General features: G+C 47.4%; 1 protein-coding gene across 2 annotated transcripts in view; it reads left to right on the top strand.

Annotated features, from left to right (window-relative positions):
* The window catches only part of SMYD1 (SET and MYND domain containing 1), a 34998-nt gene extending 20787 nt beyond the window's left edge, over window positions 1–14211 (top strand). Inside the window, exons 5-10 of one of the 2 annotated variants that reach the window (XM_004590734.3) lie at window positions 316–354; window positions 2892–3081; window positions 8094–8186; window positions 10289–10452; window positions 11447–11615; window positions 13644–14211. In XM_004590734.3, coding sequence (XP_004590791.2) covers window positions 316–354; window positions 2892–3081; window positions 8094–8186; window positions 10289–10452; window positions 11447–11615; window positions 13644–13802 — 814 coding nt within the window. In that variant the 3' untranslated portion in view covers window positions 13803–14211. The remainder of the gene's footprint in view (window positions 1–315; window positions 355–2891; window positions 3082–8093; window positions 8187–10288; window positions 10453–11446; window positions 11616–13643) is intronic. The other variant, XM_004590735.3, reaches the window with a different exon arrangement.
* Window positions 14212–15542: the final 1331 nt, after the last annotated feature.

Raw genomic sequence — 15542 nt, 5'->3', positions numbered from 1 at the left:
ACATGCCATGCGTTTCTTAGCACTACACTTTCAAGTGCAGAATTCACTCCTTACCAGGTTACAAGAATGAACAGGTCTAAGGGAAGGAATTAGCTTGTTGGCGGCTGAGTGTCCTTGAATCCAGAACTTCTCACTCCAAACCCAGTGCACTCTGCCCCTTGTCATGTGAGTTCTGCTGGAAAGGGCCGGGGTAAAGGTTGTTGTCACGGCCAAAGCTTTGACTGTATAACCCAGAATGCTGTGTAGCCTGCTAGCCATACTGGCTCAGCCAATGGTATTGATGATTCCCATTCGGGTGTCTGTTTTGTCTTTCAGTCATGAGGCAGTGAAATCCATGTTTCACACCCAGATGAGGTGGGTCAGTCCTTCCAAACCTCCCTGCTCCTCTGACCCATCTCCCTTACTTGCCTGGTTTGCTGGGTTTCCCTTGTTCCCCTTCCCAAGACTCTGTGGCTGCTGTTGGGCTGTAACGCCCTTCTGTAGCCTAGGATCTATAGTCTTCATGGAATGCTGTGTATTTTACTGCATTTGCATTAACCATTTGCTACTTGCTCACCCACCACCTGCCTTGCCTTTGCATAATTTTGCTTCTTTCCTGTCCCTTCTTTATTTCACACTTTTGCTCCTCCAGTCTTTCAGCATGAACCTTTTAGTCCACATCATCTTAGCAAGAACCTCTGTCCCCTGGACCTGCTCACTGTGAAATGAGGTCTGTTGATGTTACTGATTTACTAAAGACTGGCATGCTTGATTATAATTCTCAACTTCTCACCCAGACTGGACTCTAAGAATAGCACCCTTAACTGTGATATTTACTCATAGGATTCTGCTAACTGCTTCCGGCTAACTATGAGTTAGTAGCTTACATTGAAGTTTACTTTAGACTTTTCTTATTAAAATATTCATGCTACTTAAAGTGTTATACAGATTTAGTGTAATCCCCATCAAAATACAAATAGTATTCCTTACAGTAATAGAAAAAAAAATCTTGGAATTCATATGGAACCACAACTGACTCTGAATAGCCACAGAAATCTTGAGCAAAAAAAAAAATCAAACTGGAGGGATTACATCATCTGATCTCAAATAACATTATAAAGAGATAATAACCCAAACAGTATGGCACCAGCATAAAACTGACACATAGAAAAATGAAACAGAATAGAGAACCCAGGAATAAATCCATGCAGCTACAGCCAAGTGATCTTTGACCAAAAGGAAAATCTCTTCCATAAGTGATGTTGGGAAACTGATACCTGCATGCAAAAGAATGACTTAGATCCCTATGTATCACCAAGTACAAAAATCAATTCAAAGTGGATCAAAGACTTAGATGTAAAACCCCAAACTAAGAAGCTACTGGAAGAAAATACAGGAAAAACATTCTAGGACATTGATATGGACAAAGAATTTATGGATATGACCTTAAAAGTATAGACTACAAAAAGTAAACTGGATAAATACGATTATTTCATACTGAGAAGCTTCTGCACAGTGAACAACCAACAGAGTGAGAGAAACCATTTACAAATTATTGCTCAGGATGTATAACAAGCAACAAAACTCAACAGTGAGAAAAAAGATTCAATTTAAAAATAGGTAAATCATTTGAATAGACCTTTTTGGAAGAAGTTGTACAAATCTGCAATACTTTTTTTTTCCATGACAACCAAATGGCCATAGGGTAATCTTTTCCTCAGATTGAACTTGAAAGCCCTTGAAATGGTCTTCAATCAACTCTTAAGAACAAAACTCCATGTAGAAGTTTAGGCTTTGCATTACAAGGATAGTAGTGATTGGTGCAGCCCAGTCTGTGTCGGCGCCCACCGCAAGTTCCTGGACAATTCACCGTATCTTCTGAGTTTGAGTTCTAGATCTGTAGAGTGAAGATCAAGAGAATTTTTTCTTGAAATTTTTGTAGTTCTTGGGCTCTTCTGCTCTGAGCTCTGTTGCTAAGCTCTGTAAGAAATAAATAAGTTGCCTGTTTGCAACTCAGTTCAACTCTAGAATTATAGAGTGTTGGAGATGGAAGATGACTGGGGTTCAGGGTGAGAAGAGACTTGTCCAAGGCAGGGGTTAAGTCACTTCTACCTTAGGTAAGATATGCCTGAATCATCAAACTAAACTCAGGATAAAAAGTTAGAAAAAAACATGGCCTGAAACCGTGAGTTATGAGATGTGTCTTTCTGAGAGTGTCCTTGGACTACATAGAAATGATCTTCAAGTCTCCTCGGAGCTTGCTCCTCATTTTTTTCCCACTCCTTTGTTAGAATTAGCAGCTAAGGGGCCCGGTGCGGTAGCCTGGTGGCTAAAGTCCTCGCCTTGCACACACTGGAATCCCATATGGGTGGCACCTGGCAGTCCCACTTCCCATCCAGCTCCCTGCTTGTGACCTGGGAAAGCAGTCAAGGACAGCCCAAAGCCTTGGGACCCTGCACCTTCATAGGAGACCCAGAAGAGGCTCTGGGCTCCTGACTTTGGTTAGGCTCAGCCCCAACCATTGCGGCCGCTTGGGGAGTGAATCAACAGACGGAAGATCTTCCTCTCTGTCTCTCCTCCTCTCTGTATATCTGACTTTGCAATAAAATAAATAAATCTTAAAAAAAAATTAGCAGCTAAATATGCAAGGAGAACAGCAAGCATGGAAGTTATGTAGGGTTCCATGACCAAGTTCAGCTGTAAACTGGACTCTGAAATATCGACAGCGATTAACTGAATGGAACAGATTTGACTGTTCTAGTGAGAAGAAGTTTGTTTTTCAGAAAACTGTTATGATTTCCCCTTTTCCTGGTGGTGGGGGGCGGCATGGGGATTTTCTCTGTTGATGCCTGTGAGGTTTGATCACTTGAAGCCTGGTCTTGACCGACTCTTTTCCTTTTACTCCACTCCAGGATTGAGCTGCGGGCCCTGGGCAAGATCTCAGAAGGGGAGGAGCTCACAGTGTCCTATATCGACTTCCTCAGTGTGAGCGAAGAACGCAAGAAGCAGCTGAAGAAGCAGTACTACTTTGACTGCACCTGCGAGCATTGCCAAAAAGGGCTGAAGGATGACCTCTTCCTGGGGGTGAAGGACAACCCCAAGGTACACATGGCCATCCTCCTAGGGCTTGCATCTTCTCCCAGAGCCAGCCCAGGGTGGACTTCACAGCCGGCCCATGTGCCCCTGTCCGTTAGCTTCCAGTGACAGGGCCGGCCTGTGAGCACTGCAGGCACTCCCCAGCCAGTGTCCTGGCATCACCTCTTGCCAGGTGTGTTTGGGGAAGTTGTTCCATTTACTCGTGAACTGGGAGCCTGAGGGAATCTCAACCAGGGCCTGTGAAACACAGGAGTACAAATACGGGGTCCAGTGTTGTGGCACAAGAGATTAAGCCACTGCCGGTGGTGATGGTATCCCACATGAGCATCAGTTGGAGTCCCGGCTGTTCCACTTCCAATCCAGCTCTCTACTAATGTACCTGGGAAAGCAACAGAAGATGACCCAAGTACTGGGGCCTCTGCCACTCATATGGGAGATCAGGAAGAAGCTCCTGGCACCTGATTTAGGCCTGGCCCAGCCTTGATCATTGTGGCTGTTTGGGTAGTAAACTAGCTAGATGGAAAATCGATCTCTTTCACACGTGGGAGCATGTGAGCATTTAAGATTCATGAATCTTTAAAAAAAAAAAAAGTCTTAAAAGAGAGAGAGCGACTCCATGGAAGAGCATGACCAGGCAGGTGGCCTTGGTCCCTGACTACAGAACCCCCTGGACACTGCGAACACCAAATCTGTTGTAGGAAAGGCAGCCTCTCTGCCTTCCTGCCCTGTGAAACCTGCCAGATGAATGAAGCCTTTGCAGTTGCCTAGGGTCAGGCCTGAGGAATCACACAGGGGTTTTAAATGAGAAGCCAGCCCAAGTGGGAGAACTGACTAGTTCTTACATAACTGACAATCTACCAGTGCGTTTAGAATGCAAATACACTTCTAAATAAACTTCTACATCCTGCATATGGGCAAAAAATTTGCTTCCAGGCAGAGCAAAGACCTCAGGCAAATCTGTCTCCTTGGTACGAAAGCACAGCCCTTTGCCAATACCTTTGGTCACTTGATGTCAGCGCTAATGCTCAAACGATGCTGTTCCTCCACTTATCTCTCCCTTTTCATACCTTTCAGGTTCCAGACACTTCTGGTTACAAATTTATTTATTTATTTCTAAAAGATATAATTATTTTTAGTTAGAGAGGTGGAGTTACAGAGAAAGAAGGAGAGAGAAACAGAAAAATCTCCCATCCTCTGGCTCACTCCCAAAATGGCTGCAGTGGCTGGTGCTGGACTGGTTTGAAGCCTGAGCCGTGTGCTTCTCCCACATGGGTTCAGGGTCCCAAGGACTTGGGCCATCCTCTGTTGCTTCACCAGGCCATCAGCGGAGAAATGGAGCAGTTGGGACACAAACTCGTGCCCATATGGGATGCCGGCACGTACAAGGCGAGGGTTTAGCCACTGAGCCATCGTGCTGGGCCCATGAACACCAGGCCTTAAGGGGGAAATTAAGGAGCCAAATAGTGTCATGTGTATGTTTATAGGGCTGCTATAACACAGACACAAAGCTGTTTCACAATTCTGATAGCCAGAAGTCTTCACACTACCGACAGGGTTGATTTGAAAGGCAGAGCTTCCGAGTGAAGGAGGGGAAGAGTTCCATCTGCTGGCTCACTCCCCGGATGGCAGTGACGGTCAGTCAGGACTGAGCCAGGCACTCCATCCTAGGCTTCCACATGGTGGCAGGAGCCATCTTCTGTTGCCTCCTGCCCTTTTGAGCCATCTTGGCCCATCTCCTGCTGCCTTCCCAGGAGCCTTTGCAGGGAGCTGGATCAGAAGCAGAGTGGTTGGGACTTGAACCAGCGCTTCCATATGTGATGTCATTGTCCTCAGTGGCAGCTTAGTGTTGGCCCCTGGACTGGAACCTTCTGAGGGCTGTAGCATTTTCCTCAGTTGTTGCTCTGTGTCTGTGTGTAGGCTTCCAAGGGGTTTCTTTTGTTCTTTGCAGCCTTTAACTGTGGTTTTCACAGTAGGAATGTTTTGTTTATTCCAAGTTGAGCAACCGACTTCTCTCTTACTCTGTTGCTGCCTCCTTTGGCTTCTCTTCTCTGGGTCTCCACCCTCTCCAGCTCCCTTCGCGGTCTCCTCTGTGTGTCTCCCTCCAGTTTCTCCTCCTCCAAGGCAAGGCCATTGCTGCCCCTCCTGTTTTGCTCTTTCTTTTATTTTCTATTTACTTCGATGCTGCTGGAGAGAACACTGTTCCATTGTGGTGTTTCTTTAAATCCTCTCTGTAAATGTGAAGGCTCCTGCCTTTATTCAGAAAAGTAGAGCCACGTGGGGTGGCCTTGTTTCTTTTCTCAGGATAGATTGATCACATTTTGAATTTACTAAGGAGTAACCTTTCTGCTATGTCATTTTGGGAATCTTAGAAATAACCTCCTTTTAAAAAAAAAAAAGGATTCACGGGCCCAGTGGCGTGGCCTAGCAGCTAAAATCCTCGTCTTGAACGCCCCGGGATCCCATATGGGCACCGGTTCTAGTCCCGGCAGCTCCACTTCCCATCCAGCTCCCTGCTTGTGGCCTGGGAAGGCAGTCGAGGATGGCCAAGGTTTTTGGGACACTGCACCCGCGTGGGAGACCCGGAAGAGGTTCCTGGTTCCCAGCTTCGGATCGGCGCGCACCGGCCGTTGCGGCTCACTTGGGGAGTGAATCATCGGATGGAAAATCTTCCTCTCTGTCTCTCCTCCTCTCTGAATATCTGACTTTGCAAGAAAATAAATAAATCTTTTTTTTTTTAAGAAAAAGGATTCACTTCTAGAGCTTTCTTATACCAAACTGAGTTGGACTTTTAATATCTAACTGCTTGCTTTTATTATTTTAAAAATTTAAAAGGCCGAGTTACAGAGACAAAGAATTTTATATCAGCTAGTTTACTTCCCAAATGGCCACCATGGCCAGAAACCAAGAGTCAGAAGCTTCTTCCAGGTCTCCCACATGGGTTCAGGGGTACAAGCACTTGGGCCATCCTCCACTGCTTTCCCAGGCACAGTAGTAGGGAACTGGATTGGAAATAGGGGCAGCCTGGACTGGAACTGGCGCCTATTTGGGATGCTGGCACTGCAGATGGAGACTTAACTTGTAACACTACAATACCGGCCCCTCTGTTTGAGATTCTCTACCTAGCAAGCTACTGATGATCCTAGAAAGCTTCCTACAAATTTTGAACTTTTTGAAAAAAGATCATGAGACTTCCAGTAGATTGGGTTCTGATGATAATAACCTAAATGCATTAAAAAAAATAAGTCATTACTATGTCACCCACTACTATGGGTGACAACAAGCTATAGATGAAACTAAAAATGTAGGTTAGACAAATGGTGATCCACCTCCAGACCACTCGCCACGGAATTCTGTACAACTGGGCCAGAGACAGACCCCTTTTTACTAAAACACTTTATTCAAATAAGTGCAGGAAAGCAGACACATGCTGAAATAGCTCACCTAGAACCAAGGCAAGATTCGGTTTAACAGAGGACAAACAACATTCTGGGAGTGGAAACAGCAGGAAGGAAGCAGACAGGAAGGCTGTATGAAGCCTGAAATTCCTTCAGCTCTAAGGTCAAGGCCAAGGCGACTTGCATCAGAGCACTGGTGAGCACATCCACTGTGTGTGTGTAGGGAGGGTCAGGTCATGTGACAAGGAGAGCTAGACACACAGACATACAGGAATGTGGGAAGGAGGACGGGGCAGGCGAGGACTACAAAAGTTGAATGGAGTGAGGCAGGCATAAAAGCAAGTATCATGTCCCTTTGCTTAGGAGCTGCTGACCCTAGGAGCCAGGCAGGAACCTGCAACCCTGCAGCATCAGCACCTGCTGTGGAATGCTCACTGGGAAATGGAGGAGACATGATCTCCATCCACGGAGAGGATGTGTGGTTGTTGGACCCAACACTCTCCTGTTACTTTTTGGTCGCATTCTGAGGGTGACATTGCAAAACAATATGAGGAGCAAACCTCAAGGGCTCATTTGAGCCCAATTTCTTATAGTGAAAACATTGGACAACCATGGAGCTGGTTGGAGAAATTACTCCAACTTCTTGCAGGAGAAAACCCTACTTATTAAAAATGATGCTGTAGATATTTTTACACAGATGCAGGGAAATGTCTGTAATAAACTGAGTAAATAAAACATGTCATAGACAAAACTATGATGTTTTTCCAGTTAAGAAATATTTGCTCCAGGACTGGCGCCATAGTACATAGTCTGAGCTTCTGCTGAAGTGTTGGCATCCCATATGGGCCTGCTCCACTCTGATCCAACTCTCTGCTTATGGCCTGGGAAAGCAGTGGAGGGTGGCCCAAGAAGTTGGGCTCTTGGACCCAAGTGAAGAAGCCAGAAGAAACTTTTCATAGGCCTGGCTATGACTGTTGTAGTCATTTGGGAAGTGAACCAGTAGATTGAAAATCGCTCTCTCTCAACTGTGATTTTCCAATAAAAATAAATAAATAAATCTTTTTTTTAAAGAAATATTTGAGTCTACTGCAGTGTTTCTTCTGTACTGGTTGGACATGAATACTTTAATTATTATTTCTAGATATAAAAAAATACTCCCCCAATTGCTAACCTGACCATCTTTGGGTAGATTTTGAGGATGTTTTTACTTTTTTCTATTTTTTTTTCATGTTGCATCAATGTTTTTGTAGCTTATAAATGTCATTTTATATTTTAGGATAATTAATAAAGTTATTTTTAAGCCAAAAAAATGTTTCACAGAAGAGCCTCTGATATGAAAAATTATAGTAAGTGAATTTTTCTTTGATTTTTGAAAAAATAATTGGTGCTTTTTTTTTTTTAATATGATGTCCTAATGGGAACTAGCTTTTTTAGTTATGGCAGTTCTTGTGTGAGGAGGGAACTGGAACAGCTCTGGGGTTCTGCAGCAGTATTCACAGAACACCAAGTACTCAACGAGGAAGGGATTAACCTTGTGTTGCACTCAGTAAAAGGTCACGGTTATTCAGAAGGCTGGGTTGCTCTGCGAAGGGGTCTCTGATTCCAGGTCTCACTTTTTTCCAGCCATCTCAGGAACAGGTGAAAGAGATGACACAGCACTGCAAGGATACTCTGGAGAAAATAGACAAGGCTCGCTCGGAGGGTCTGTACCATGAGGTAAGGGTTCACTCTTGTAGAGGAGAAGGATGCAGAGGAGGGATGAGAGGGGGCTGGGGTGAGGATGGAGAGGCCAACCAACAGGTTGTTTTTTCTTGAAGTTGTCCCCTTTGTGGAGACCTTAACTCTTCTTGCCCTTCAGCTTTGAGTACCTCTAGGGATGCGTTCTTGGTGACTGCCCATGGCAGCCTGACAAAGTCCCTGGGGGAGTCGGAGAGGGAGGAAAGGAGACCATGCAAGTGGGTGGTTTGCTTTCCTGTAAGCCGGTGCTTGTGTGACTGCAGCTTCCAGTCTCTCCAACTGAGTGGTCAACAGTGGCTCCCGATGTACTGCAGATTCTCACTTGGCAGGATATTAGAGCAACTTTTGGAAAATGCTGGCATCCCCACCCTTCAGGATAATTTCACTGCAGTCTCTGGAAATGGGACCAGTTATGGAGATTTTTTAAAAGCCCTTAGGTGATTTCTGAATTGGGACCCACTGACAAGCCCTGACTTGCCAACCAATTATATTGAATAATCTGGGCAGCTTGCTGTAAATACAGATTTGTATGTGTCATCAACAAAACCCAAGTACTGGGAGTCGGCATATTCCCCCAGGTTCATTAAGCGAACCAGCGTGTAGCTGGGTTTGGACACCTAAGGGAGGTTAATCTGTGTTCATTTCCCTGTGCTCTTCTTCTCCCTCCTTTACTAATTCGGTGTGTATTTGTGATCCTTGTTGGGGTGAGCAACCCAAGACATGCTCCTTGTCCCCCAGGAATTCTGTCACGCGAGGAGACAGGTGTCAGGCACCAGTTAAGAGCTGGAACAAGTCATGGGCTCTCCTCCCCTTGGTTTTTTTTTAAGTCCTCCTCATTTCTCCCTCTTCACCATTCAAATTTGGTAGTGCCAGATGTAGGGCAGGACATGGTCCCCATGGAGTTTAGGGAATTGTCTCTAGGATAAAATTATTGGCAGTCTTCATTTTGTCAGTTGTTACATGAGTTCTGGGAATGCCTCAAAAGCAATATTAGTTTTCACTCATTTTAGAACCCCCACCCCAAAAAAGTCATGTCCACTTTCTCCCATGAAAGCAACAAGACAAGAAAAGGAGAACAAAGGACTACTACAACCCAGAGAGCATTAGACTTCGTGGAGATGTGCCCAAGCCCAGGTCTACACACGCATCAGGCAGAAGATCCTGACTCCAAACGGAGTGGGCTCAGGCCCACCCGACTCCTCACAGGGCCAGGGCAGCATCCTTCTGCGGGGTCTCTTAGCTTCCTGGGAACTCCCTTCTCTGCTCGTCCATCTCATATGCTTCCAGCAGGGCCTGATTGTTCAGTCTCCTATGTGTAGGACCACCGAGGGTCTTATGTAAATGACATAACCAGGGTCACTCTTCCAGACACTCAGTTCCAATGAATCTGAGTTAGGACATGTCTTTAAAATGAATTTGAGATAATGTGTTTGAAGTTATTTCCAGCTGATTTCAATGCACAAGGTGAAGAACTGCCAGGATGGTGATTAAGATGGAGGTTGACTGATTAGGGTGAATCTGTTGTTGACTAACTCTGACTTTGCTGAAGTACTCACCACCTCTTCAGTCTCTTTGGCAAAATGGAAAGATTAGTCATACCCATCTTAGTGCATTGTGGTGGGAAACAATGTGTTTAGCTGTCAGCCATATCTCTTACCATTACCTTTCCCATCCCTACATCTTAGCCATAGAGGACCACTTTAGATCACAAACATGCACTCCCCCACCTCCCTCAGCAGTTTCCCCAGCCCCTTAGAAGAATTCCTGTCCAAGGTCATCATGGCGCTTCCATATGGACCTTGAGAGCTTGTTTGGAGGTTCTAGCAGGGGAGCGCAGCTACTCGTATACCCTTGACCAAAGACCGGTTCTCCTCTAGCGGGGATGGTCGTCCTCTTCAACCAAGCACAGCCTTGGGAGGGCCGCACATGGAGCGATGAGGGAGGAAGGGGCCACCCGCCTAGCCAGATCAGCCAATTCCACCCTGGTGACAGATCGCCCTCACATCCATGGCGCTTCCATATATGAACTAAGCATGTGCACTGGTGCGGTGGTAATGGACAGATCTCACATTGCCCTGCAGGTTGTGAAGTTATGCCGCGAGTGCCTGCAGAAGCAGGAGCCCGTGTTTGCCGACACCAACCTTTACACGCTGCGGATGCTGAGCATCGTGTCCGAGGTCCTGTCCTACCTCCAGGCCTTTGAGGAGGCCTCACACTATGCCAAGAGGATGGTGGATGGCTATATGTAAGTGACAGTCCTGGGTCTCCCAGAGTCTGGTGGGGTGTGGGGTCCACTCCAGGGAACACAAACAGGAGATGACACACACATTGCTGCCCCTCCTCCTGCACCCACCACAGACATCAGTAATCGATCATGGTTCTCTTTGTAATTGAGCTGTTTTATCGTGGCCCTCCAAGTACAATGCCCAGACGGAGTTGGTACTTGAAGGAAACCTATTTGCCATCCCTGGGCTTTCCCAAATTCTCCAGCTTATCTACCACTTGGGCAGTATCTTGTGCTTTTGTTGAATTCCTTCCAAGTTCAGCTTTATCTTAAGTGCTGGGAAAGGGTTTTGTGTATGTGTGTTTTTTTCTCTTAACTATTGGCATGAGCAATATTGGGAGCTGTCTTTTATTAAAATATAACACAAGAGAGACACCAGATGTCCTTGTTTATAAATTGTAAAATGCGACTCCTTTGCCTTCGCTCTGCCAATAGCACTCTCTGGCCTTCTGTACCCACTTTGGCATGTGACTGAATTTCTAGCCAAATGAGTAAGTTGGCACAAGAAGGTGCATTTCTTGGGAGAGACAGCTTGTCAGGCAAAAGTGCAGGTAAGCCTTGCAGTGTCCTGAAAGCAGTCCTTGCCAAGAGGTGTCACAGAGGTGAGAATACCAACACCACCTCAAGGGGACCTTCAAGTCCTATCACTCTCCAGGGAGGAGGCCAAGGCAGCCCTGAGAGCTCCCCGCTGCCTATGCCCAAGCTCTGAGGATCATCCTCATCCCATTTCCCCAGGAAGGATTGGCCTGGTAGCCCAGGTCTGTGTACCAGCTCTCACAGCCTCCTCACAGATGGCAACTGGCGAGTCTCTGCACCTGTGTGTCCTCTCGGCCAGCCACAGAGGCCTAGCTGCAGTAGTGGGAGAAGCGGAAGGACTACCAGTATTGGCTCTTCATAAGCTTGTGCACCTGTAAAGATGGATGCCATGATGTGTCATGGTTATTTACCCCCACAGGAAGCTCTACCACCCCAACAATGCCCAACTGGGAATGGCCGTGATGCGGGCAGGGTTGACCAACTGGCACGCTGGCAACATTGAGGTGGGGCATGGGATGATCTGCAAAGCCTATGCCATTCTCCTGGTGACACACGGACCCTCGCATCCCATCACCAAGGACTTAGAGGCAAGTAACAGCTGGGGCTCAGTGCTCCCTGCCTAGTCTCAGCTCTCTGAAGGTGCTGAGCTAGGTTCAGCTAGACTTTGTTTTCAAGAAGTCCAGGGATTGGCAGGTAACCCAGAGGGAACTCGGAGTACTTCAGCCAGTTCCCCTTGTTGTACAGCTGAGGAAATGGAGTGCAGGAATGGGGAGCAATCTGTTGGTGGTCACAGCAGGGGTTGAGGGCAAAGCCTGGACTTGAACCCTGGGCTTGTAGTAATTTGATGGCCCGTGCCTGCACTGAGAAAACCCAACAGTGGTGAGTATGTGTGTGTGCATAAACGTATCTTACAAAGTGCTCTGGGCCACATAGAGTGCAGTTGGGAATCACAATTTCTGGGATCAGACTCAAACTTACATTCCAGCTGGTGAAGCTTCTGAGCTGTGGGATTTTGTAATGATTAAACTCTATAGAGCCCAGTCTCCACATCAGGAATATGGGTAAGGAGGATGACATGGCGGTGAGAGTGCAATGAATGAATGGTTGGAAAAGCCCTTACAGTTGCACCTGGGAAGTGGCCTGATGGCCATGGCTGCTGGTGTCCATTGTGCTTTGAAGGACCAGCTCAGGGCCCGGCGGCGTGGCCTAGCAGCTAAAGTCCTCGCCTTGAATGCCCCGGGATCCCATATGGGCGCCAGTTCTAATCCCGGCAGCTCCACTTCCCATCCAGCTCTCTGCTTGTGGCCTGGGAAAGCAGTCGAGGACGGCCCAATGCATTGGGACCCTGCACCCGCGTGGGAGACCCAGAAGACGTTCCTGGTTCCCGGCTTTGAATCGGTGCGCACCGGCCATTGCAGTCACTTGGGGAATGAATCATTAGATGGAAGATCTTCCTCTCTGTCTCTTCTCCTCTCTGTATATCTGACTGTAATAAAATAAATAAATCTTTAAAAAAAGAAAAAAAAAGGACCAGCTCATCTGAGAGTGACAGGGGAGGTCATTGGATGGGGTGGTCTAGAGAAAACAGGTTTTTGTGTCATCGTGTAGCTTGTAGAACAGCTCTAATGTGACCTGGAGTATGGGTGTCCTTTTACTTATCCAAGCCTCAGTGTCTTCCTCTATCATATGGAAAATTGATGTGAGAACCAAGTAAGGAGAAGAAAAGCAGAAGTAGCCACCAGTGTTGTGTCCTGCTCCTCGAGGCAGCCTTTGCGGTCCTGTTCACTGTGGTGCCCTGAGAACCCAAAGCCTCGCGTGGGAGAGTGAGGGCCTGTGTGTCTCACACTGCCATTCTCACAGCCCACTGCCAGTGAGGCAGGTATCTTATTATTCACCTCATGGCTGGAAGCCACTTGCCTGAGGTCTTACCACCATGAAAATGCAAGTGCCAGGATACAAATCCAGCCCCTATTCTTTTTTTTTTTAAGATTTATTTATTTTTATTACAAAGTCAGATATACAGAGAGGAGGAAGGACAGAGAGGAAGATCCTCCATCTGATGATTCACTCCCCAAGTGAGCCACAACGGCCGGTACGCGCCGATCCGAAGCTGGGAACCAGGAACCTCTTCCGGGTCTCCCACGCGGGTGCAGGGTCCCAAAGCCTTGGCCGTCCTTGACTGCTTTCCCAGGCCACAAGCAGGGAGCTGGATGGGAAGTGGAGCAGCTGGGACTAGAACTGGTGCCCATATGGAATCCTGGCGCATTCAAGGCGAGGACTTTAGCGGCTAGGCCACGCCACTGGGCCCCCCAGCCCCATTCTGACAGTTCCTGAGAACAAGTCCTCCCCACCTGATGAGAATGACAGCCCTCCCCCTCCCTGCGCCCCCAGACACTGCCTCAGGAATCTGACTCTCTATCCCCAACAAGCTGGGCCCCCCACAGGATATTAGACTTCTGATGTGTGTGTGTGTGTGTGTGTGTGTGTGTGTGTGTGTGTTCTCAAGGGGGAGATTTTAATTTTTATGCCTGAGAACCACTCACCGCAAAGTCAGTCAAAGGCCACCATGACCTGGGGCATTGTCAACCTACTTATGGTGTCTTTGTGTCCCACAGGGCATGCGCATGCAGACGGAGATGGAGTTGCGCATGTTCCGCCAGAATGAATTCATGTACTACAAGATGCGGGAGGCTGCCCTCAACAACCAGCCCATGCAGGTCATGGCCGAGCCCAGCAATGAGCCAGCTCCAGCTCTGTTCCACAAGAAGCAATAGGCACCCTCCAAGCTGGGGTTGGGGAGAGAGGTGGGCAATGTTGCTGGGGATCTGAGGAGCGATTCTGGAGGTGGTGGGTCTTGGGGAAGACCATTGGTGAGGAAGATGGAGCACTGTGTAATTCTCTTGTTGTGAGAATGTCCTGCCTTAAGTTACTGTTGTCATTTTAGTTCAGGTCAATTCATTTTAGCCTAAAGTAACTCTTGTAGACCAGCCAAGCTCCTCCTGCAGATATTTATTGGGTGCTAGACCTGAGGACCCTACAAAGGACCTCTAAATGTAATGGGATAGTGAATGGCAGGATGGCAACGGAGAATTAAAGCACAAAGTAATAAATGCAGTGGTCAATTGTATGTGGAGAGAGGGGCTGGCACAGAATGTGTGAGTCTGGTGTGTGTGTGTGTGTGAGAGAGAGAGAGAGAAAGTGAGAGAGAGAGAGAGTGGCAAGGGGTGTCATAGAGAGGAAGACTTCAGAGCTGAGATGCCAGGACCCCCAGGTGGCTGCTCACTCACCTGTGTGGTTGTCTGACTCATGCTGAGATGCTCAGGACTTGGTTGCCTGGGATGGTGATATCCAGTGTCCTCCTGTTAGTGGGAAGTTGGGAAGAAGGGGCTGGATGGTGGGCAGTTAGGTTCTGTTCAGAGAACTGAAACCTCTTGCAGAATACTAAATATACAGAAAGATGTAGGCACCTTGCCCAGAACACCTGAGGCCTCCACTCAAAGTCCGAGTTCTGGGTATGCTTCTAGAACACACAGAGAGAGAATGTCTCCCTCCCCTGGCCTCGCTGCCTATCCTTGTGACTTCCTGTGATGTGGACAGCATCTGGGAGTATTCTAGCCGCTGGCCTGCTGGAGTTGCCGAAGTCTTCTTGGAAGGAAGCAGGGATCTTAGATCTGGAGATTTGGCCTTTGGGGGGTTTATTGGGTGACATGTGTCTGGGGGCTCCTTGCCAGCTTCGGTGTTATTCTTGTCCCCAGTGAAGCCCCATTCTTAGGACTGACTTGCCACTACTTCCTTGACTTGGCTCCCCTGTGTGTGCACCTTCCTTCTCTTCTCATTGGAAGGACACTGTAACCAGGAGCCTTGTAGACCTGGTCTAGGATATTTTCAGAGGCATGACCCATGTCTTTGCATTGCCTTGGGGGCTCTCATCAATGTTTTTTGAGGATCCTTAAGCAAAGCTCTCCCATGGGGACAGTCATTAAGGTACAATCTGGCACTACTGCGCAGAGCTCTGCCTAGTGTTCCCTGCCTTTGTTATCTCTTCTAGAACTGTTGGTTGCTCCGTTCCCACCCTCTCATTCCTAGAATGGCCCACTGCCTCCCTCTGAATCCTATCCAGTGGCTAAAAGCTCTGCAAATGGTTTCCCTCTTGACAGGACACTTGTCCCTCACATCTGGTTCTTCCTCGAGGTCACTCTCTTCTCTAGAAGATTCTATAATAAGACTGACGTCTAGCCAAGCTCCCTGCTGACACTGGCCACATCTTCCCAGAAGTTCACCTGGCGCTCAGATGATTACTCTTCCACTCTCATGTGACACCTCCCCTTCCACCTCAAGGCCTCTTCTCTGTTGTTATTCACCAACCCACTGTGGGTCATTCCTTCCTGCTTACAGTCTTTTGATTCACCCTGTCTTTCTCAAATGTGTTTGTTTCTAATGAACTGTTCTGTGTCTGTGCTTCTCCTTCCCTCATTCTCCCCAAGCCCAGTGGAATAAGGGTCTCTCTCTCTCTC

The sequence above is a fragment of the Ochotona princeps genome, chromosome 8 (assembly GCF_030435755.1).
Source record: "Ochotona princeps isolate mOchPri1 chromosome 8, mOchPri1.hap1, whole genome shotgun sequence".
Classification (NCBI taxonomy): Eukaryota; Metazoa; Chordata; class Mammalia; order Lagomorpha; family Ochotonidae; genus Ochotona; species Ochotona princeps.
This window is presented reverse-complemented; position numbering and strand designations above follow the sequence as displayed.